This window comes from Lepus europaeus, chromosome 21 (assembly GCF_033115175.1).
Source record: "Lepus europaeus isolate LE1 chromosome 21, mLepTim1.pri, whole genome shotgun sequence".
NCBI classification, from domain to species: domain Eukaryota; kingdom Metazoa; phylum Chordata; class Mammalia; order Lagomorpha; family Leporidae; genus Lepus; species Lepus europaeus.
This window is the reverse complement of record NC_084847.1, coordinates 1,045,913-1,066,790: the sequence shown is the minus strand read 5'-3', so window position 1 is coordinate 1,066,790 and position 20,878 is coordinate 1,045,913. Positions and strand designations below refer to the sequence as shown.

General features: G+C 64.9%; 1 protein-coding gene across 13 annotated transcripts in view; it reads right to left on the bottom strand.

Moving 5' to 3' along the window:
• Positions 1 to 20,878, bottom strand: part of MAPK8IP3 (mitogen-activated protein kinase 8 interacting protein 3) — a 41,820-nt gene that overhangs the window by 1,657 nt on the left and 19,285 nt on the right. The window contains exons 5-30 of one of the 13 annotated variants that reach the window (XM_062180696.1): positions 20,246 to 20,269; positions 18,417 to 18,468; positions 15,073 to 15,322; positions 13,597 to 13,699; positions 13,325 to 13,443; positions 8,415 to 8,426; positions 7,758 to 7,775; positions 6,933 to 6,990; positions 6,662 to 6,814; positions 6,252 to 6,333; positions 5,058 to 5,188; positions 4,874 to 4,930; positions 4,618 to 4,788; positions 4,066 to 4,192; positions 3,599 to 3,694; positions 3,362 to 3,517; positions 2,892 to 3,057; positions 2,040 to 2,222; positions 1,773 to 1,962; positions 1,560 to 1,679; positions 1,407 to 1,487; positions 1,266 to 1,333; positions 1,036 to 1,184; positions 646 to 817; positions 240 to 353; positions 88 to 126 (exon numbers count right to left, since the gene is read on the bottom strand). In XM_062180696.1, the coding sequence (XP_062036680.1) occupies positions 88 to 126; positions 240 to 353; positions 646 to 817; positions 1,036 to 1,184; positions 1,266 to 1,333; positions 1,407 to 1,487; positions 1,560 to 1,679; positions 1,773 to 1,962; positions 2,040 to 2,222; positions 2,892 to 3,057; positions 3,362 to 3,517; positions 3,599 to 3,694; positions 4,066 to 4,192; positions 4,618 to 4,788; positions 4,874 to 4,930; positions 5,058 to 5,188; positions 6,252 to 6,333; positions 6,662 to 6,814; positions 6,933 to 6,990; positions 7,758 to 7,775; positions 8,415 to 8,426; positions 13,325 to 13,443; positions 13,597 to 13,699; positions 15,073 to 15,322; positions 18,417 to 18,468; positions 20,246 to 20,269 (2,891 nt within the window). The other 12 variants (XM_062180704.1, XM_062180697.1, XM_062180699.1 and 9 more) reach the window with 12 other exon arrangements.

Below are 20,878 nucleotides of genomic sequence, written 5' to 3'. Positions count from 1 at the left end.
GACAGAGGAGCCAGAGGGGCTGAGCCGGCCAACGGGAGGACGGATGCCGCGGCCGCTCGGGGCCTGGGGTGGGCGCCCTGGACTTACCTCGGAGCCCCAGGAGCTGGCCTCGGTGCAGGACCACAGCTGGGCAGGGAGGCAGAAGGGGGAGGAGAGGCCATCAGGAGCGCAGGTCGCAGAGGCCCCACCCTGGGCAGGAGCCCGCGCAGGCCCGGGGCAGGCGGGCGGGGGTCACTCACTCTCGGTCAGGGGGATGGAGATGACGACTCCGTTGCCAGTGCCCACCCAGAGGCGGTTGCCAGCGATGAGCAAGGCCGTGATGCGCACGAAGGAGAAGCCCAGCTTGCCAGTGCCTGTGGGGGGGGAGTGGTCAGTGTGCCCAGTGCCTGGGGGGAGTGGTCAGTATGTGTGCCGGGGCCTGGGGGAGTGGTCAGTGTGTGTGCCGGGGCCTGGGGGGAGTGGTCAGTGTGTGTGCCGGGGCCTGGGGGGAGTGGTCAGTGTGTGTGCCGGGGCCTGGGGGGGTGGTCAGTGTGTGTGCCGGGGCCTGGGGGGAGTGGTCAGTGTGTGTGCCGGGGCCCGGGGGGAGTGGTCAGTGTGCCCGGGGTTGGGGGCCCCCATGCCGCCCCACCCAGCACAGCCCCTCACCCAGCATCTTGCTGACGTAGGGCTCAATGTCCACATCCTGCAGGTGCTGGTGGGTGTGGGCGTGATACAGCCGCAGCGTGGAGTCTAGGCGGATGGACACCCACACCCCGTCGCCGATCCACGCCAGCTGCCGCACCTGGCTCTCCCGCCGCGGGTGGGCATCGAATGACTTCTGTGGGGTCGTGGAGTCTGGTCATCGAGTGGGGAGGGTCCAGAAGGGGCGGGGAACCTGGAACTGCCTGTCGCAGCCTTGGGGTCATGCTGCGGGGGGCCACCCTGAAGCCCCCACCCAGCACCTGCCTTGCTCACAGAGGGCCAGGCCCCTGGAGGAGGCCAAGGGGCAGGGGCAGGGGCCTGCACATGACCTGCGGCAGAGCTGCCCGGCCTCACCTCCACCTGCATGGTCTTGGGCTGGATGACGTGCACCTTGTTCTTGTAGCCACACCACACGCGGTCGTACACGACGGCCATGCAGCGGATGGAGTGGTGCGGGTGGCCCAGGTCCATCAGGTGGTAGTTGCTCAGGTCCCACTGGCCGTCTGCAGAGAGCCCACGACAGCCGCTCATGGCGGGGCCCGCACACCACCCCAACGCACGCCAGGCTGAGCGGCCAGGCTTACCTTCGCCACGGTGGAAGATGGCCAGAGTTCCATCTGCCAGGGCCACGAGCACTCGGCCTTTGACGTGCCTGCAACGGGAGGGGGGCTCAGGCTGAGCCAGGACCCCTCCCGACCCCCAGCCCCCAACTCAGGGTCACGTACACCAGGCTGAGCACGGAGTCCTTCAGCTTGATGGAGTGCAGACACTTCTTCCAATTGGCCACGGCCGAGTGCACGTAGAGCCTGAGGGAGGAGCGGGCGGTGGGCCAGAGGCTCCTCCGCCCCACTGCCCCCCACCCCCTCCGCACCACCTACCAGCCGTTCTGGGCTCCCAGCCACATAGTAGGCGCAGCGCTGCTGCTGGCCCCCGCAGGGTCCCCGCTGGGCTCCGGCTCCGGCTGAGCAACGCCACCGTCAGGCTCTGGGCCGTTCTCGCTGTGGGAGGGATGGTGGCCACAGGTGGCCCTCAGAGCCCCAGGCCCTGCCCGCCATGGCCAGCCTCCCTCCGCTCCTGTCTGGAGGGCCCACCTGTCAGGTTGGGTGCTTGCGGACGTGGTTGGGGCTGGGTCGGTGAAGACGTGCTCCGTGAGGGTCCCGGGCCGCACCGCAGCCGCCTCTGGCTCGCTGGGCCCAGGGTCCGGCACCTCTGTGGCTTCCGTGGCTTCCTCTGTGGACTGCGAAGGGTTGGCCTTCCCGTTGGCGACGGCAGCCACCTCTCCTGTGGGAGGAGGGTTGAGCTTGGGCTGGGCAGAGACAGTGACGAGGGCCAGAGAGCCCGAGGCACCCAGCACTCACCCTGCCCCTTGTCCAGCACGGGGGTGTCCCCTCGGGAGGAGCAGCTGCTGCGTGGCACGGTGCAGCGGGTGGCACAGCCCACCAGGGTGATGCCGGCCAGCACGCCATCGGCCCCAGAGTCCTCGGGGTTCACCTCGCTGTCCAGGAACATCTCCCCCGGAGGGTAGTCGCTGTCGCTGGCAGCTGGGGGTAGGGGGAGTCACAGCCCTGTGAGCCCCCATGGAGGCACTCAGCACTTGCAAGGCCACACCCAGAGCTCAGGAACCTGGGGCTGCAGGGTCTTAGTCCACCCGAACGAGGATGGACTGGGTCCCTGCATGGGGCCACCTGATCAGGCTGGCCACCTGCCCCCTCCCAGCTGGACTCTGGCTGTCCACTCAGAGCTGCCCAGCCTCATGGCACTGCCTGAAGCCCCGCAGGACATCTTCCTGGAGCCTGGGAGCCTGGGAGCTGTGGGCCCTGGGACGAGCCTGCTGTCTATCAGGAGGAAAGCCCCACCCCTTCTCAGCCCCTCTGCCAGCCTCTGCCGCGTGTGGACGTGTCGCAGTGGGAGGTTTCACAGTAGCATGAGCACATGTCTTCTGGTGCCCTTGGAGTGGTTTCAGCCTGCGGTCTGTGCCGTGGCCCACCCACCTGTCGCCGATGGATCAGACAGGGGCCTCTTCCACGTTAGCACAGGAAGTGAACGAGGCCACCAGTGAGCTTCCTCCTGGACACGTGGCCCAGGTCTCTCTTCTGCATGGCCACCTCCCTCAACCACAGGGTGGGAGCAGGGGTGCTCTGTGGCAGGCTCCCCCCCCAAGAAGGCGCAGCCACCTCCCTAGGGCAGGGGTCCGGCACAGCGCGGCTCACCAGGGATGCTGGAGATGCACAGGACGTGCGCGTTGCAGACAGTGAACTGGTCCACCACAGTGCCCGGCTGGTTGGCGTCGATGATCACCACCTTGCTGGTGGTCAGGGTGCTGGTGAGGATCCACACCCTGCTGGACGTGGCGTCTGCTTCCTGGAGCTCCTTCACCTGAGTCAGAGACAGCGGCAGGTCACGGGGCTCCTCCCCCACGGCGGCGCTCTGCAGGCACAGCCTCATCCAGAGGGGGACGGCGCCCCAGGCCCCCTCGGCCTCCCACTGGGGAGCGCCCGCCAGCCCGGACTTCGCAGCCCCGGGGGCCGCAGTGGGAAGGCCCCCACGGCTCCAAGGGCGGACCCCACCCAGCTCCCCCTGCTCCTGGGTGCCCGGGGAGAAGGACCGTGTCCCTGAGCCCCGGTGCCGTCCCCACTGTCCCGCGTCTGCCACTCCCCGCCAGCCCCATGGCCGCACTGACCTTCTTCTCCGGAGATGTGTGGTTGCTCTTGGGCTCGCCTTCCGCTTCCCGGTCGCAGGTCAGAGGGTCACGGCCTGGCGTGGGTTTGACCCCGTTCCCGGGCTCCTCCTCGCTGGGTTTCCAGCCGTTCAGGCTGACGCCCGCAGCACACCACAGCTGCAAGGACAGGGCCATGGGTCCCTCTGCCGGCGGCCGGGGCTGCAGGACCAGCAGCCGCCCTGCTGCTCTCGGGCTCACCTTCATGGTGGGGTCCTTCTCCACCAGGGGCCGACAGTACACTGGCACCGGCACGTTCTTCATCCGCGTGTCCTCCTGGCCGCCACTGGGGCTCAGCTGCAAGGAGGCAGGCAGCGCTGTGGCCCCTCCCCGGCCCCCCTGCCCCATCCCGAGCCGGCAGGCCCACACCTGCTTGTACTTGGCCAGCAGACTCCAGCCAAGGCACACGGCTGTGGCCCCTCCCCGGCCCCGCCCCAGCCCCGCCCCGGCCCACACCTGCTTGTACTTCAGCCAGGCATGCAGGGCTGTGGCCCCTCCCCGGCCCCGCCCCACACCTGCTTGTACTTCAGCCAGGCATGCAGAGCTGTGGCCCCTCCCCAGCCCCGCCCCGGCCCACACCTGCTTGTACTTGGCCGGCAGACTCCAGCCAAGGCACACAGGGCTGTGGCCCCTCCCCGGCCCCGCCCCAGCCCCGCCCCGGCCCACACCTGCTTGTACTTGGCCGGCAGACTCCAGCCGCAGGCCTGCAGCCGCCCATCGTCATTGCGAACATGCTCGCGCACCTGGCGGTACTGCTCCCGCTTCTGCTCCCGCCGAGCCGAGGACGTGCAGTCGCTGGGTGGGGAGACAGCCGTGAGCCTTGGTCCGGGGCCCCAAGGTGCCAGCCTGGGTCTGTCCTTCCTGTCTCCAGCCAAGAGGCACCTGTCTGACTGGGGCCGACCCTTCCCAGCACGGGCTGTGGCCCTGGTCTAGAGGCCTCGTCCAGCACCCACGGCCTCACTGGCAGGACCTGCAGGTGGCGAAGTGCTCTTCGGGGCGGGGACAGGATGGGAGAGGGAGAGCCGCCACAAGCCCACCCGGCCCTCTGGGTCAAGAGATGGGCCTGGGTGTGGGTGTGGCCTCAGCCGGGGGCAGCACTCTGAAGCAGGAGTAGCCGCTGCTCCCTGACGCCCTGCCCGGCGACCATGGCCCAGGGCAGTGAGGTGGGGCCCAGCCCCCGGGCCTGGGACACAGCAGCAGGGGAGGCCGAGGGCACTCACTCATCTGGGAAGAACTCCAGGGGCCGGCTGCCCGCTGAGATCGGGCACATGGCATGGCCGCGGCGCTGGCTGAAGCCGGCAGCGGTGGGTGACTTGTAGTGGATGTTCACAGACGGGTAAGACCGCTTGGCCGGGGGGGGGCTGGAGGAGGAGCTGAAGAGGCGGCTGAAGCTGCGGCAGACGCGGCAGACACGTGAGGTGAGGGCGGGCGTCGGCCAGGACACCCGCCCCACCTCTGCGCCCGCCCCCAACTCACAACTGCCAGATGGTCGACTTCTTCTTCTCCTGGACGGAGGGGTGCTCTCGGGACGCTCTGGGGGGAGGACAGGCAGGGCGCTCGCTGTAGCCCCAGCCCCCCCAGGTCCTCCCAGAGTGCAGACCGGTGCCAGGGGGTCAGTCGGCCCCACGACCCCGCGTGGCCACAGCTGTGTGCAGCCCACCTGATCATCTCCGTCCACCGCACGGCCTCCTGCAGCTCCATCAGCCGCTCCTTGTACTGGTTCCGCTCCATGAGCACGCGGGCCATCTCCACACGTGTGAAGCGGCGGCGCTGGGCCATGGGGATTTTGTCCTGCGGGGGGACAAGGGCCACATGTCAACTACGCCACACAGGCCAGTGGGTCGAGGCGGCTTCTCCAGGTGCCTGCTGGCTGGGGGCGCGACCTCCCATTGGGGAGCAGTGTGGGCCCTGCAGTCTTGCAAATGGCGGAAGCCGTGGGCAAGGATGCCCTTGAGGCCTCCCAGACGCCCCAGGGGAGGCACAGCTGAGAGGAGAGGGGCTTCGGGGGCTGTAGCCCGCGGGCACTCTGGGCGTGGCGCCTGCCGGTCTGCCCCCCATGGCTATGCCTGCGCTGCAGCAGGGCCAGCGATGCCAGGAAGTAGGGGCGTCCAGGGGATGTGCGGCACCCTGCACCCTGCACCCAGCACCGCACGCACAGGTGCACAGCCACGTTCAGGCCTGGAACACGGGGGCTGAGCCCGCTCCACGTGGGGGACTCTGGGGAGGGCCACCAGGCACCTCTGCCTTCCCTTTGCCCTCTGGACACGTGGGCTGCCTGGGGGGGGGGCTGGAAGCAATGGCTACAGCCGCCCTCCCCCTCACCACGGACCCCAGCGATGAGCTGCTGGGGTGAGTGTGCCTCAAGGGACAGGGCCGCTGGCCGGGGAGGCAGGCAGTGTTCTGCCCAGGCCGCTGTTCTGAGGGACCCCAAGTGGCAGGGCCTCCCAGGACTAACGCTGCTCCTCGGGGCTGCAGGGAGAGGACAGAGGGTGGCGGCCGTGCCCCTCCACTCAGGGCACACAGAACTCTCCACTAGGGCCTGGGTACGGAGAGGGCCGGATGTGGCTCCATGGTGTCGGGGCAGTGCACAGGAGAACCCGTGTACCAGCTGCACTCTCCCTGCTCCAACCCCCTGGTCACAGCGGGACATGGCAGCCCCCACCCCGCGCCCAGGTCATGGGGACACACACCAGCCCTGTCCCCCGCCCTCCCACCCCATCGGGACACACCAGCCCTGCCCCAGAGGAATAGTGGAGTGGAGCAGCCCCGCCCCGCCCCCCCGGAAGAGTGGCAAGGCGTGGAGCAGCCCCGCCACGCCCCCGCCCCGCCCCCGGAAGAGCGGCTGGAGCAGTACCAGTTCCGCACAGAGATAGCTGCCTACATCCTCCACCTCCTCTTTGGGCTCGCGGCGGGCAGTAATGGCCTCTGACTTCACCCTGCAGGAGCAAGACAGGAAGAGGCCGCAGTGAGCGCCCCGCCGGGGCCTCAGGAATGCCTAAGCCCGGGCCAGCGGCTGGCCCAGCGGTTTTGTCTGGGCCTCTGCACACTCAGGGCACTCCCAACAAGGATGTGCAGCGGCCACTTTCCTGGGGACAGATGGCCACATCCCTCGGCCTCCCACGTGCCCTGGGGCTGGACATCCTCCCCAGCTGCTCCGGTCCAGGGCTGAGGTGCTGTTCCCGGGCCAGCAGCCCCAGGCCCCCCCCGGAGGCAGCCTGGCGGTGGGTTCAGGCAGGGGTCTGGATCCAGGCGGGGCGGGGCCACCTCCTGAGCTCCTCCTCCAGCTCCTTCACGCGGGTCTCCAGCTTGGCTTTGGCCTGCTTGGCGGCCTCCAGCTCGTCCTTCAGCACCTCCTGCTCGCCCGACAGCTGGTCGACCTTGGCAATGAGGTCGTTCTTCACCACGTTCAGGGCGTTTCTGGGAAAAGGCAGAAAGACAGGCGCTCTGGGAGGCGGGCACGGCGGGCCCCGAGGTCTCTCCCGGGGAGGGGCTCTGGCCTGGCCGTGTGGCGGGGTGGGGCTGGGGGTGCCCTCACTTGGTTTCCAGAAGCTGTGAGTTCTCCAGCAGCAGATTGCCCACTTCCTTGCCCATTCCTGAAACAAAAGGTGCGGAGGTTTGGGTCCCTGAAGTCACCACGCCCACCTCAGAGCAGCACAGGCCCCGGGGACTGTGCCCTGAGGGTGAGGCAAGGGCACGGGCCGGCCAGCGCTGCAGCGCAGCCCATGCCCGAGCACCCAAGCAGGGCTCACGTCACGGACCGGCAGGGCTGGGCGCTGGGCAGCCGCCCCGGCCCTGCTCACCATGACATCCCCAGCTGTGCTCTCCGGGCCCAAGCTGCAATGAGGGGGATGGGCCGGCCAGCACCGGGCCAAGGACACGGCACATCCCGCGGGAGGGATGGTCCCCAGGCAGGGCTGACTGTGGCGATGGGGCCAGGAGGACAGAGCTCCCGGTGCCTCCCGTGGGTGGACGGACGGCCTCTGTGTGGTTCCCCAGGGCGCGTCACCCAGGCCCCAATGGCACGGAGTCCGAGTCTTGGGACGCCTGAGGAGCAGAGGCCTGGCCTTTCCGATTGGCCAGGACACAGCGTGGGTCCCCCTGCCCTCTCCCTGCTGACCTCCCTGGCCTCCCCCTGATGGGGCTCGGGATCCTGATGCGAGGATCAGCAGTGCATGGTGACCCCGGCTGATCCTCAGGGTCAGAGGTGGGCCCACAGGGCCCGGCCTTCTTGGAGGGAGCACAGAGCCTGTGCCCCCGCTGACCCCACCGCCGCCCCACCATGCAGAACAGGGCTCCAGGCATGGGATGCTGGGTAGCGAGGGCAAGCCAGAAGAGACACCGAACAGGGCCTTGGCCTTACCAAAAAAATCATCGCGCACTATAGCGTCCCAGTCCCACAGGAGATGGGCAACGGGGCGGGAGGGAGAGAGGGGAGAGAAAAGAAGCGCGTTAAGGCCTGGCGGGCGCACAGCGGCTGGGGCGTGGAGGCTGCTGCTCGCTGGGAGGGGGCGAGGAGGGGCAGCCGGTGGAGCCAGCTGCTCCTTGCGGAGGGGTAGGGAGGGGGCCGTAGAGCCCCTGCTAGTCAGCGAGCACGCAGGGGCTCCTCCTGGGACACACACAGCCGGGCTCGCAGGACCCTGGGCTGCTCCCAGGAGCCCAGGGGAGAGGCTGTGACCTTGAGCTTTGTCTGTGTGCCTGGCAGCTCTGAACTTCCAGAAATGGCCCTCAGGGGCTGTCAGGCTCTGTGCAGGGGTCAGGCTCCAGGGACGGCCAGGGCTGCTGGAGTGAAAGCAGCACACAAGGGAGGCGGCTGGTGAGCAAAGCCAGGCGCTCCGGGGCCAGGCAGCCGAGGAGGAGAAGTTGGGTGGGGGCAGGCGCTCCGGGGCCAGGCGGCTGAGGAGGAGAAGTCGGGTGGGGGGCAGGGTGCACAGCAGTAGGGCCTGTCCTGTGCCACCCAGCTCCACCTGCACTCCCAGTGGGGGTGGGGGACACGGAGACAGACAGGAGCGATACACACCTGAGAACTCCCCTGGGCCGTGTCCAGCGAAGCAGAGATGGGGAAGGAAGGGACAAAGTCAGTTGGTGACTGGAACCAATGAAACAAAGAGCCAGGCCAGGAGGGGGCATCCCTCAGCCCCAAGACACCTGGGACAGCTGCTGAGAGCCGAGCCTGGTCCCACCTGCTCCCGCTGCCCCCCTCAGGATGGCTGGCCCCTGCAGACCCTGCAGAGCAGTGCAGGTGTGTGGTGGGCTGGGGGCGGGGGAGCTCTTAGAGGGTCCAGCCTCCAAGAAGTCCACCAGTTCGAGCAAGCTGAGCTCACACGGGAGCCTGGTCAGCCCAGGCGTCACAGTAAGGGCATGACTGCAGCTGAAGGAGGACTGGGAGATTAAGGGGAGCAAGGACCCTGATGTGGATGGAGGGAAAGAACAAGGAAGAGGCGGGGGAGGAGCTGGGCTGGGGACCCCGTGTTACATGGGGGTGGTGAAGCAGAGGATGGGGGCCTGGTGACAGTTCTGCTCCTGCCACTGGACTCCGGAGATGAAGTACACAGCTGAGACACAAGTTAAAATACCCGAGCACCCCATCCAACAGCTCCTGGCCCCCGTCTCCATCTGAACAGAAGACTGTGCTCCCTGGGGCGGCCCGCCCACCCCCTCCGGCAGCAGCTTGGCTCCAAGGGTGCCTTCCCCGGGTCCCATCCCACCAGCTCCCAGGCCTGCCCCACGCCGGTCTTAGCCATCTTCTCTTGCTCCTGGAGCTCGCCGGCGTCCTGGCTGTCCCAAGGTGTCTTCCGGAGCCTGCCCCTACCTCCGCCCATTTCCTGTGGGACTGGATGATGTGCACTCCAGTGATGGAGATCCTACACAGGCTGAGCACCCCGGACCCCCAAACCCCAAACTTCCTGAGCACGATGCTTTCTCGACTTGGAGCACTGTGCATTTTGGGATTAGAGATGTTCAAACAGCAGAGTCTGTGTGAAGATGCCCAAGTCTGCCAAGTGCCAAACCCGAGCTCCTCCCATCCTGTGCCCGTGGACAAGAAAACCTGCCTTCACACACCGGCCTCACGTGGAGGCCCAGATGAGGAGGTCCTCCAGTAAACACCTCAGGATCGATTTATTTACTTGAAAGGCAGAGTTAGAGGGAGACACACACACAGAGGGGTCTTCCATCTGCTGGTTCATTCCCCAGATGGCTCCGACAGCCAGAGCTGGGCTGATCTGAAGCCAGGAGCCAGGAGCTTCTACTGGATCTCCCACATGGGTGCAGGGCTCCAAGCACTTGGGCCATCTTTTATTGCTTTCCCATAAACAGAGAAATGGATCGGAAGAGGAACAGCTGGAACTCAAACTGGTGCCCACAAGGGATGCTGGTGCCATAGGCAGAGGTTAACTATCCACAGCGCCGGCCCGTTGTGTGTTTTTTTGTGGTCAGAGCTTTTCCACACTCAGATGTCAGTTTTGCTAGGCGTAACAGCAGGCACAGTACCACACTGTGGGGCCAGGTGTCCTGCTAGGCCCAGCAGCTGCTACAAGAGGTGTGCACAGGACACAGTGACTTCCCATACGGATCTGGGCCTCTGCCGTGACCTGTCACTAGTTCATCACCAACCCGAGCCACCCGCCTCCCCCCCGCTGCTCCGCGGCACAGGGTGGCACTGTGACGGCAGCCTGCACGCCGCTCCTTCAGAATCCCTTCGTGGTGTCACCAAGTCCGTGGGGGCCTCTGCTGGTACAAACACCGGGAGTCCTGCGGAACAGCCTAACACCACGTCCGTCTGCCGTGCGCACTCTTCAGACAGACGTGTCTGACCCTGCACAGGGCTGTATCGCCCGTGCTGCACTTCCCTGGGCTTGCGAGGAGGGAGGGGCCTCCCAAGTGCTCACAGGACGGTGTGAGTGAGGCTGCCGCCTACTGGTGTCTGCACGTGGCCAGCACAGCGGTGCCCACTCCGTGCTCCCGGTCACTGGCACGTGTTTCCTCCTTGCTGCTTCCCGGTCGGCCCTGCCGTAGGCTGCGGGGGACAGTGTGTGCCTCCAGGGGGCCTAGGCTCACAACGGCAGAAGAGTGGAGACAAGGAGCGCTGTCCGTGGTGTGAGCGACCTGAGCCAGGACAGCAGCGGAGACGGCTCGCAAAGTGTCCACCACAGAGGACAAAGAAACAGCATGTGTGGGGCGGGCCTCGCGGCAGCGACACCCACACCCCACGTGGGTGCCAGCTAACATCCTGGCTGCCCTCCTTCCGATCCAGCTCCCCGCTAATGTGCCTGGAAAGGCAGCCGAGATGGCCCAAGTATTTGGGTTCCTGCCACCCACACGGATGACCCGGATGGAGTTCCTGGCCCTGGTTACAGCCTGGTTCAGCCCTGGCTATTGTAGCGGGAGTGAACCAGCAGATGGAACGCCTCTGTCTCACTGCCTTTCAAATACAGAAGTTAAAAACCAAAGCCACGTCAACCTCCACACAGTGGGTTACTGTTAAGCCACAGAGATGTAACAAGGCACCTGCTGCGACGGGGATGGAGCCAAGACGTTCTGAAACATCCAGAACAGGCGCGTCGAGACAGGGCTGGGGGAGGCCGGGAGAGAATGCTTAGTGAACATGGTGCTTCAGGATGCCTCGGGGTAAGCCGCCCGTGACCCACGGCCCAGCTCTGCTGACGAGCCAGGAGGGCGGCTGCTTCCACACCTGCTGAGATGTGGCCTACACTGCTCCAGGTCTTGCAGCCTGCTCAGAGCCGTGCAACTTCACCATGACATGCTACCTTCTCAGTTTTTTTACAAACATGATTTGAGAGAGAGCCACTCACCCCCAAATGTGCTCAATGGCCAGGGCTTGGCCAGGCCAAACCCAGGAGCCAGGAACTCAGTCCTGGTCTCCCATGTGGTGGCAGGGACCCAGACCCGTGGGCCACCACCTGCTGGCTCCCAGAGTGCCCACGAGCAGGGAGCTGGAGCCAGGAGCAGGCTGGACTCAAGCCCGGTGCTCTGACAGGGGACGCGGGTGGCCTGACCGCTAGGCCGAGGGCCTGCGTCCCACCCTCCTGGATTGGCCTGGCTGCAGGGCAGCTGTGGGAACGGCAATGGTAGGAGGGGCCTCAGGAGACTGCAGCCTTGACTTCGAGGAGTTCACCCTGAAGCGACCGTCAGAGGTCTGGGCAGCCGATGCCAGTGGTGTCCATGTTCCTAATGGCAGCGATGCGACGCTGGAAGTCAGCTGCGCTCACAGCACACAGCGTGAGGGCTGAGTCAGGGCCTTCACCCAACAGGGCCGGAGGCGCTCCCGTCGGTCTCCCCTGCCCTGCTGCCCGGTGTTGTCTGAATGCTGCTCCAGGCACACAGTGACTGGGCAGACAGGCTGCGTCCACACCATGTGAAGAGCAACCGGACATCAGCAGTGCAAGGGACGGCCCCGCTCAGAGTTCTGAACGTTAACAGTTTGTACAAGTTTAACATGTTTTTACAATATTTAAAAGAAGATGTCCAGGAGCCGGCATCGTGGCATAGTGTGAAAAGTCACCACCTGCAATGTCAGCACCCAAAACAGGCGCCGGTTCGAGTCCCGGCTGCTCCGCTTCCCATCCAGCTCCCTGCTGTGGCCTGGGAAAGGCAGCGGGAGGTGACCCAAGTGTCTGAGCCCCTGCACCCACATGGAGGCCCAGAGGAAGCTTCTGGCTCCTGGCTTCGGCCTGGTCCAGCACTGCCTGTGCGGCCATCTGGGCAGTGAACCAATGCCCAGAAGATCTCTCTGTCTCCCCCTACTTCTGTAACTCTGCCTCTCAAAATAAATCTTTAAAAAAAAAGAGAAAAGAGGAAAAGCTCCAATAAAATAGCAACGGCCCAAGCAGCATCCTTGTGCCCTCCTGGTCTGAAGGGGGTGTGCCGAGTGCTTGTCATCGGGCACACAACTGAGAATCTCCGGCAGTGGGAAGTGGTTGGGGCTGGAGGCTGTACGTTACCTGTACCTCTGCCACCATGAGAACACACACACACACACATGTACATAAGTGCACAATGTACAACATGTCCACACATACACATATGCACACCCACACATGCACTACACACGCACACACATGTATATGCACACACCACATATGTGCAATGCACACACATGTATATGCACACACCACATATGTGCAATGCACACACGTACACACGTGTGCACAAGCACACACACGCAGTGCCTCTCTTGGGGTCCTCCCCGCTGGAGCCTGCTGAAATGAACCCCCCCACCCCAGACAGCCAGCAGTGCGGGTCCTAAGCAGCACCCCTAATTCTGCTCCCTGGAGGTCACCTTGCCCAGCTCACAAGCGATGCCTCACACAAACAAGAGGCGTGGGTGAGGGTGTGTCCCCTTCCCCTGCTGGCCAGCAGGCCTCAGGTTCTGCAGCTGGAAGGCTGGCCTGGCTGTGATGGCCAAAGAGCACGGTGCCTGTCTCGGATGCGAAACAGCCTGGCCTTGGGCAGAGATGGCAGCGAACCCACGGTGATGCCCAAGTTCTAGAAGTAGGACCACCCTCTAAGGCCGGCCCTGCAGGCCACTGGGGCAGCTGCCCTGGCCCCAGGGGCTGCTCCGTGAAGAGCAGACAGAGGGACACAGGGAAGCCAAACTCAGGCAACGGCCCCCTTCCCAGCAGTGCACCGGCCAGGGCTGCTGGGGGAAGAGTGCCCACACGGCAGCCCTGAGACCGAGGGGCTCTTCCCCAGAGCAGGGCTACATGGCTAGCACCAACTTGGGACACTGAGCCCGCAGTGCGCGAAAACCCTGGAGCTGTAGACTGCCAAGGTCTGTGAAATCTGTCTCAATAAAATCATAAAAAATGAAGTTCCTGGCCCGAGGTGGACACAGGACTCCCCCTGCATCACAAGCAAAACCAAGCAGGACAGCCCCACCCAGCAGAAGAGGGGACCGCTCATGTTTACCTAGGAGGTCAGCCCCTTCGTCCACGTCCCCGATGACCTCTGACCCCGCCGTTGACAGCTCGTGGTACAGGGAGTCGGTGTTGATGCCAAAAGCTTTATTGACGATGCCCTGGGTGGGACTGTTGGGACACACAGCCGGGGAGGGCGGTCAGCGGGGGCGGTCCCAGGCCCACCCAGCACCTCCTGCCCCGGGCGTGTGTGGGAAGCGGTGCCTTCGCCAGAGGCCCTGACGCAGGACACCGAGCACCCCAAGACCCCTGCAGAGCAAGTACCTGTTTCCCGTGCGGTCCAGGCGGGTCTCGGGACACATGTCCAGCTCCGGAGTGGAGTCGATAATGTCCTGGACGTCAGACCACTCGTCACTGCTGCCCATGCCTGGGGGAGGGCACAGGAACCCCCATCAGTCACCTCGGCCTCTGGACCTGTGTTAGGTTCCCCACCCAACAGTAACCTCTGCTGGCCACCGTAAGAGCTGTGGGAAGGGGCTGAGGGGTCGGTGCGCACAGGGTCAGCTGCCGCCTGCTCAGGGCCACGTCTGCCCAAGCCAAACATCCTCGTCCTTCTGCAGTCAGGAGCTGCTACCGGGCTACACTGAGCTGTGGCCCAAATCTGCCCGCTCATGCCCTGCTGGGGTAGGTGAGGTCACTCAGGTGGGCCCTAACCCCAGATGACTGCATCTGTAAGGAGGGCAGGACACACAGCCGGAGTGCGGGAGCCACTGAGGCCGGACCACGGTGGGGGGCGTGGCCTCACCACAGAGGGGGAGTGTGGGGCGTGGCCATTCCACACATAAGGGGGAGCATGGGGCATGGCCTCACCACAGAGGGGAGCATGGGGGCATGGCCGTACCACACACAGAGAAGGAGCGGGGGCGTGGCTTCATCACACAAGGAGGGAACATGGTACCCCACACATGTGAGAGGCAGGGTGGGGGGTGGTCAGCCTCACCACTCAGAGAGGGAGTGTGTAGGGGCATGGCCTCACCACACACAGGGGGCGTGGGCCACCATGGGTGTATGCCCTCACTATGTCCAGGGAAGGGGCAGATGGCCTCACAACACAGGTGGAGCATGGGCGTGGCCTCAACACACATGGGGGGAGCATGGGAGTGGCCCCACCACATGTGGGGGGACTGGGGCGTGGCCTCACACACATACAGGGCATGGGTGTGGCCCCACCACACAGGGAGGGGGAATGGGGGCCCTTCACACACAGGCAGGGTGTGGGTGTGGTCCTACCACATGGGGAGGGGGTAGGTGTGGCCACACACACACACACACACACACAGTGGAGGCGTGGCCTCACCACATGGTGTGGGGGGGGCCCTCACACACAGGCAGGGTGTGGGCATGGTCCCGCCACAAAGGGGGAGGTGTGGCATGACCTCATCACATGGGGTGTGTGTGTAGGGGCTTGATACACAGGCAGAGTGTGGGTGTGGTCCCACCACATGGGGAGGGGGTAGGTGTGGCTACACACACACACACACACACACGGAGAGAGTGGGAGCGTGGCCTCACTCACAGAGGGAATGTGGGCATGGCCTCATCATATGGGGTGGGGGGGCCCTCACACACAGGCAGAGTGTGGGTGTGGCCTCACCATACACGGTGGGGGGCACATGGCCTCATGACATAGGTGGAGCACGGGCGTGGCCTCACCACACGGGGGGGGGGGGGGGGGCGCGCAGGGGCCATACATGTGGGCGTGGCCTCACTGTGCACACCGCGGGAGCGCCACGCCCATACCAATGCTGACGTTGCGCATCTCCTGCGTGACCTGCACCTCCATGTTGCGGCTGTTGCGCTTCTCCCGGGACCGTGCACTGTTCTTGGTGCCACTGCCATAGTCCCCGCCCAGGGGCTGCATGCTCTCGGTGAGGGGCGTGACCGCAGCCGAGGGCACTGAAGACGTGGGAGTGTTGGACTTGGTGCCGGCGGTGCTGGGCGTGGCAGCTGCTGAAGACTGGCCGGACTCGGACATCTCATCCTGAGGACACTAGGGCCAAACACAGGGAGGAGGGAGGCGTGTCACTGGGCTCCCGGTGCCCGTGGCCACTGGGGTGCGCACCCGGGCCCACGGCTCCGCCTCTCTGCGGCTCTGCGCCCGGTCTGCAGGGCCAGGAGCTCCCTCCGCTGACCCGCCGGGCTCAGCCTGCTCTGTCTCATCGTCTGCTGCCTCCTGCTCCAGGAACCAGCCTGTCCCTCCCAGCACAGCCCAATGAGGCCGCGCGCGACAGGTGTGGTGCTGTGTGGAGGACGGGGGCACCGGAGCAGCTGGTGGTCATTCGGAAACAGGTCACGGCCAGGGGAGGGGGCGGGGGGGTTCTACGTGGGGGAGAAGGGGGTGGGGAGGCTGACAAGACCAAGACCGGGTCAGATAGATCGCGGTGCCGCACTGCAAGGGGCCCCACCGCTCCTGCCTCCAGGAGACACCTGCCGAGCCCTGGATGAAGCCAGACTGTGTGGATGCAATTCAAAGGAACTGGAATTGCGTTTCACAGGTGCTCTGGGCAGAAGCCAGGATGTCTACGCACTGCCGTCAGCTGCTCCCCTTGGGCGCCTTGTGTGGGCGGGGCACATTCTGTCTGAACAGCACAGACATGAGACACGTTTTTCCTAGTGTCTTTCCTAAGGATTATTAGACAAGCTCAAGACACACGGGCCTGACACACCACCCTGCTAGTATCCACGGCCCCGAGAGGCCCTGAGCAGCTGCCGGGCAGCAGGCAGCCCTCAGCCCCGCCCTCCCTGCTGCGGGAGGCACAGCAGGTGCACACTCCAGGCAGCCGGCCTCCCAGAGCCCACGTTGGGGAACTTTCTAATGCTGCACCAGGGGCGCAGCTGGCGAGGGGTGTCTGGCCGTGCTTCTGCAGCCATGTAAATGCTGGAGCCTCGGATGCGGACAGGTGGACACGGCTCCCAGAGTCAGAGCCCACGGTTCACTGCCAGGCACAGAGCAAGGGACTCGGCACTGGACACCGCTGCCTGTTCTGACACACATCTGCTGAGCTTCCCTGTAGCATCTGCGACAGTGGTTCCTAACTGGGCACCCCGGGCCACGTGTAGTCTGCTCACCACCGCAGAGTAGGCGGGGCCGGGTGCTGCCCCACACCCTGCCCTGCCCAGGATGGCCCACAAGCAGGTGCCAGCAGGGCAGGGCAAGAGCCCTTACACTCGCACCCATCTCCACTCGCCTGGAAGGGCTTTTTCTACGAACGCTCACAGCTCACGGCCGATCTGAGAGGAAAGAAACCTCCCCTCTTCGCACCGCCAGCAACAGAGGTGGAGTGAGCGTAGTCCTGCCAGCTCTCACACGCTCCTCACGGCACTGTGCCTGCCGGACGTGTGGCCTCTGCTGCCCCGCACACGGGCTGAATATGAACCCCAGTGCAGGCCAGCAGGGGGTCGGGGCTACCGGACCGCCTCTCCCCACAGGCTGTGGCGCACATGGCCACGGTGGGGATTTCATGGCCAGCCCTGCCTCCCCCAGGGCCCCTGGCTGTCACCCTACAGGACCACCACTTACCTACAGGCAAACCTGCCAACCTCCTAAACATCAACGTGGAGCAGTGACCTCCAAATGCAAAGAGCCCAAGCTCTCAGCTGTCTTGCCTCACCATGAGTAGCCACAACTGTTTGGTTAATACACTGAAGACACAGCACATAAAAACAAAAACAAAACAGAAAACAACAAAAAAAATTAAGAAATTAGAAAAAACTTTAAAACCTAGAGAATGAAATAAAAAGAACTTAAATGTTAACTATTAAAAAAAAAAAAGAAAAGTCAAAATGAAACACACCTATGAACTAAAACACAAAACACTGAGATTTGCGGAGAGAGACGGTTTTGGACCAAGTAGTGAAAGAGTTAGAGTGAGAGTGAGAGAGAGTGAGAGAGAGAGAGAGAGAGAGAGAGAGGGAGAGGGAGAGAGAGGGAGAGAGAGGGAGAGAGAGGGGTCACAGGAGAGCTTGTCCAGGCACGGCAGCAGCAGGGCCAGCAGGCCAGAGGGTCAAGTGTGGGCGCCATGGCCGTCTGGGGCTCCCGGGGTTTCTACCAACACTTACAGGCCCAGTGTGACGAGAGTAAACAGCAGAGCCAGGCCCAGCCCCAGGGCAGGGTTGGGAGCCCCGGGCCTGTCTTCCTCCCGGGCACAAACCCTGGTGGGGCAGGGAGAACTGGGCCAGGTGTCCGGCCTGCCTCAGAGCGCGAAAGGAGAAGTGGTGGGGCCACCTTCCGACAGAGCTGGAGCCGCACAGCCTCCCGCGGGCAGGCTGGACAGAGCTGGAGCCGCACAGCCTCCCGCGGGCAGGCTGGACAAAGCTGGAGCTGCACAGCCTCCCGCGGGCAGGCTGGACAGAGGTGGCAGCCGCACAGCCTCCCGCGGGCAGGCTGGACAGAGCTGGCAGCCGCACAGCCTCCCGCGGGCAGGCTGGACAGAGGTGGAAGGACAGTCGGCAGAGTGGCAGCAGGAAGAACGTCCCCAAGAAGCCCCGGACTCCACAGCCACGGGCCCAGCCACACCAGGAGGCCCAGGGGCTGTGCCACCTCCCATGGCCTCTGGGGTCCCAACGCCAACTCCTCCATCTACCCTGGGAGAGGTGACTTACCTGGCGATGTGGACAGAGCTGGCAGCAGGGGAGTGGGACCCGAAGGAGTGCCTGGGCCTTCTCGGGCCCCACATCCTGCAGGCGCTTGCTGGCGGGCTGTGCATGGCTTGAGGGGCGGGGCTCCTGCCTTCCCAAACTCAGGCTGAGGAGGTGTGACAGGCACCCCGTGGCCCTTGTCTAGGGCTTTCTCCCAGCTGAGGCGCAAGGCTCAGCAGCCAGAACTTTGATTTCCACGCATCTCCGGACACCCCTGGCCGGGTTTCACCATCCCGTCTCGGGGCTAAGCAGGGACAGCTACAGGGTTCTACAAAGACCGGCCTCCGCCCGCCGGGGCACGGGGCCGCCAGTGGCAGGAAGGGGACCTTCACTCCATGGCACGGCTACAAAACCTGGTAGCTGGAGCCGGACTGCAGCTGGCCGAGGTCGCTCAGGTGCCAGTGGTCCCCCGCAGGCACGCGCTTGCCCCCCCTCGGTGCACGTACCATGCCGTCAGCCAGGGGGAAGACGCTCAGAGAGGTGGGGCGCTCCTTCCTGCTGAGAGGGACATGAGAGGAAGCAGCGGTCAGCTGGTGGCTATGAAGAGAAAGCAGCCCCTCTGCTGGGCAGGCGGTGTACGTCCACCTCTGGGGAGCCAGCCTAACGACCACCACCCGCAACGCGGCCCTGCTGCCGTCTGCACTTGACCGTTTTTGCCGAGTTCGGCTTTCGGCTTGAAGCAGACGGCGCGTGCACGAAGTGAGCCTGCAGCAGCACTGACAGGCAGCCCGGTGCTGGCCTCTGCCGCGGCCTTGTGTCTGTGCGGCCCCGACCTGCGCTCACAGCCCAGGACCGCCGGCCCGGCCTCTGTCCCTCCCGCACCCTTGGTGTCTCCATTCCCAGTGCTGAGTGTCCCCTGGGCAGCCCTCCCAGTCACATGGACCTTGTAAGGCTCTGCTAACAAACTGGGAGTGTCTGGGAGACGGGCTCAGTCCCATGGAGACAGCCATGGCTGCCGTAATGGGGAGACGGAGGCCGCCCTCAGCCCATATCCCTCTCAAAGGCTTCCAACTGGGGCCAGCGGCACGCTGCTGGAAGCTGTCCCCCCACCCCAGCCTCGGGTACTGAGCTAGCCCGCAGAGCTGCCTGCTCTGAAGGAGGGGATGAGGGCCTGGCAGCTGCTGGGAGGATGCGCGTGGTGGGGAGGGTGGGGGCAGCACCGCAGACTGCACCTTCTGTAGCGGGCGGAAGCTAGGGCGGCCTCGCACTGGGAGCCGTGCGGTCCTGGGGCCTGGCTGGCTGGTCTGTCCTGTGCCCGGCAGCAAGAGGGGGCCTGGGGCCTGCTGGCACCTCTTTGTGCTGTCGGCTGATCCGTGGCAGGGACAGCCAGATGGACAGCTGCTGTGTGTGGGGCTAGCGGGTTGGACAGAGGGGGACCCTCAGGCCCTGAGGACAGCGCTGTTTTCAGATCTGCCAGTCACTGTGAGTCAGAGAAACTCAGGTCCTGAGGAAGACGCCACAGCTGGAAAGCTCTGAACCTGTGACCACACACAGCTCAGCCGGCCCTGTGCTGACAAGGCCCCGCCAGGCCCCGGGCCACCGTGCAGCCACCAGTGCCCAGCAGTCAGCTTGCATGGGCTCGAAAGCCCTGCCCTGCCCATGGCCTCGCCTCTGTCAGCATGCAGGACTCTTGTCCCACAGGACGTGGCGCCCCCCGACTCGCGTCCCAGGGAAAGCGGTTATAGCCGGGTCAGGGCCTCCTCCTGGCACTTCCACTCAGAAGCTCCGACAGCCTGGCCCCCAAGCCTCGCGGGCAGGGGCAGCAGGGCCAACTCCCTCGGGAGACACCAGCGCTTGTCCACGCCAGAGACTGCCACCCTGTCCTCGGGGTGACACTCATGCCACCAGGTCTGGGTGCAGAGCTCCTGGGTGACCGGGTGGGGCCGAGAATCCAGATCCCTCAGAGGCTGGAGTGGACGTCTCTGCCTGCTGCCGCCTCCCAGCCGGTGCCGTGGACACAAGCCGCCCTGGCGCACTGGTCACCATGGTTTCAGCAGTGGCCAGGGCAGAGGCGGGCTGAGGACCGGCAGAGTGCAGCTAAGCCTGTCCCACTGCCCGGCTCTCTCCCACCAGCCTGCCACAGCCTCAGTGTCAGTCTCACAGATGCAACTGGAAAACGCTCTGGTCCACGTCGCCAGGGGCAGAACACGTCTTGACCACCATGTGCGTGTAAGGAGAACGACCGGCTACCCTAATGTTTCCATCCAAAAATCTCCAATCTCCCCACCCCCGCAGCGAGGCCCAGCACCAGCGACAGATGCCCCACGGGCGTTACCTTTTCCTCCATGACTGGCGAGGACTGTGGGCAGCACAGACACAGTGGCCGGCACACAGCGGTGAAGCACAGAGAGCAGACAGGACACAAAGACACCGTTAGAGGCGGAGGTCGGGCCAGCGTGCACCTGCCCCTGACTCAGACACACGCGTGGGCAATGCGACACCAGCATTCCATTCTGTACTCTTCTACACGACAGCCTCCACACACAGATGGCGGCGAGGGACAAGGGACAGACATGTGACACACACACTCCCTTGGCTTTGACACAGTGCAGCAGGGTGAGGGCGCGTGGCCTCGCACAGACAGGCCGGCACATGTGGCCACACAGACACACACATGCTCCTGCTCATGCCACGTCGGCTGTGGGTGATGGCCCAAGCAGACCATCAGGCCTTCGGGCTGGCAATGAGTTTATTCCAAAGACACACAGACTCAGAAAACCACGCCAGGGGGGTAGGAAAACGCCGCCCGTGGCCAGGGGCAGTCAGCAGCTCAGACCGAGGGCCGGGAAGGCCACCGGGTGCTGGTGGTGCGGGAGCGAGGTGAGATGGACGTGCACGTGTCCCCAGGGGATCAAGGCTGTGGCAGAGAACACAGGTGTCCGGTGAGGACGGGCAGGGAGCTGTCCTC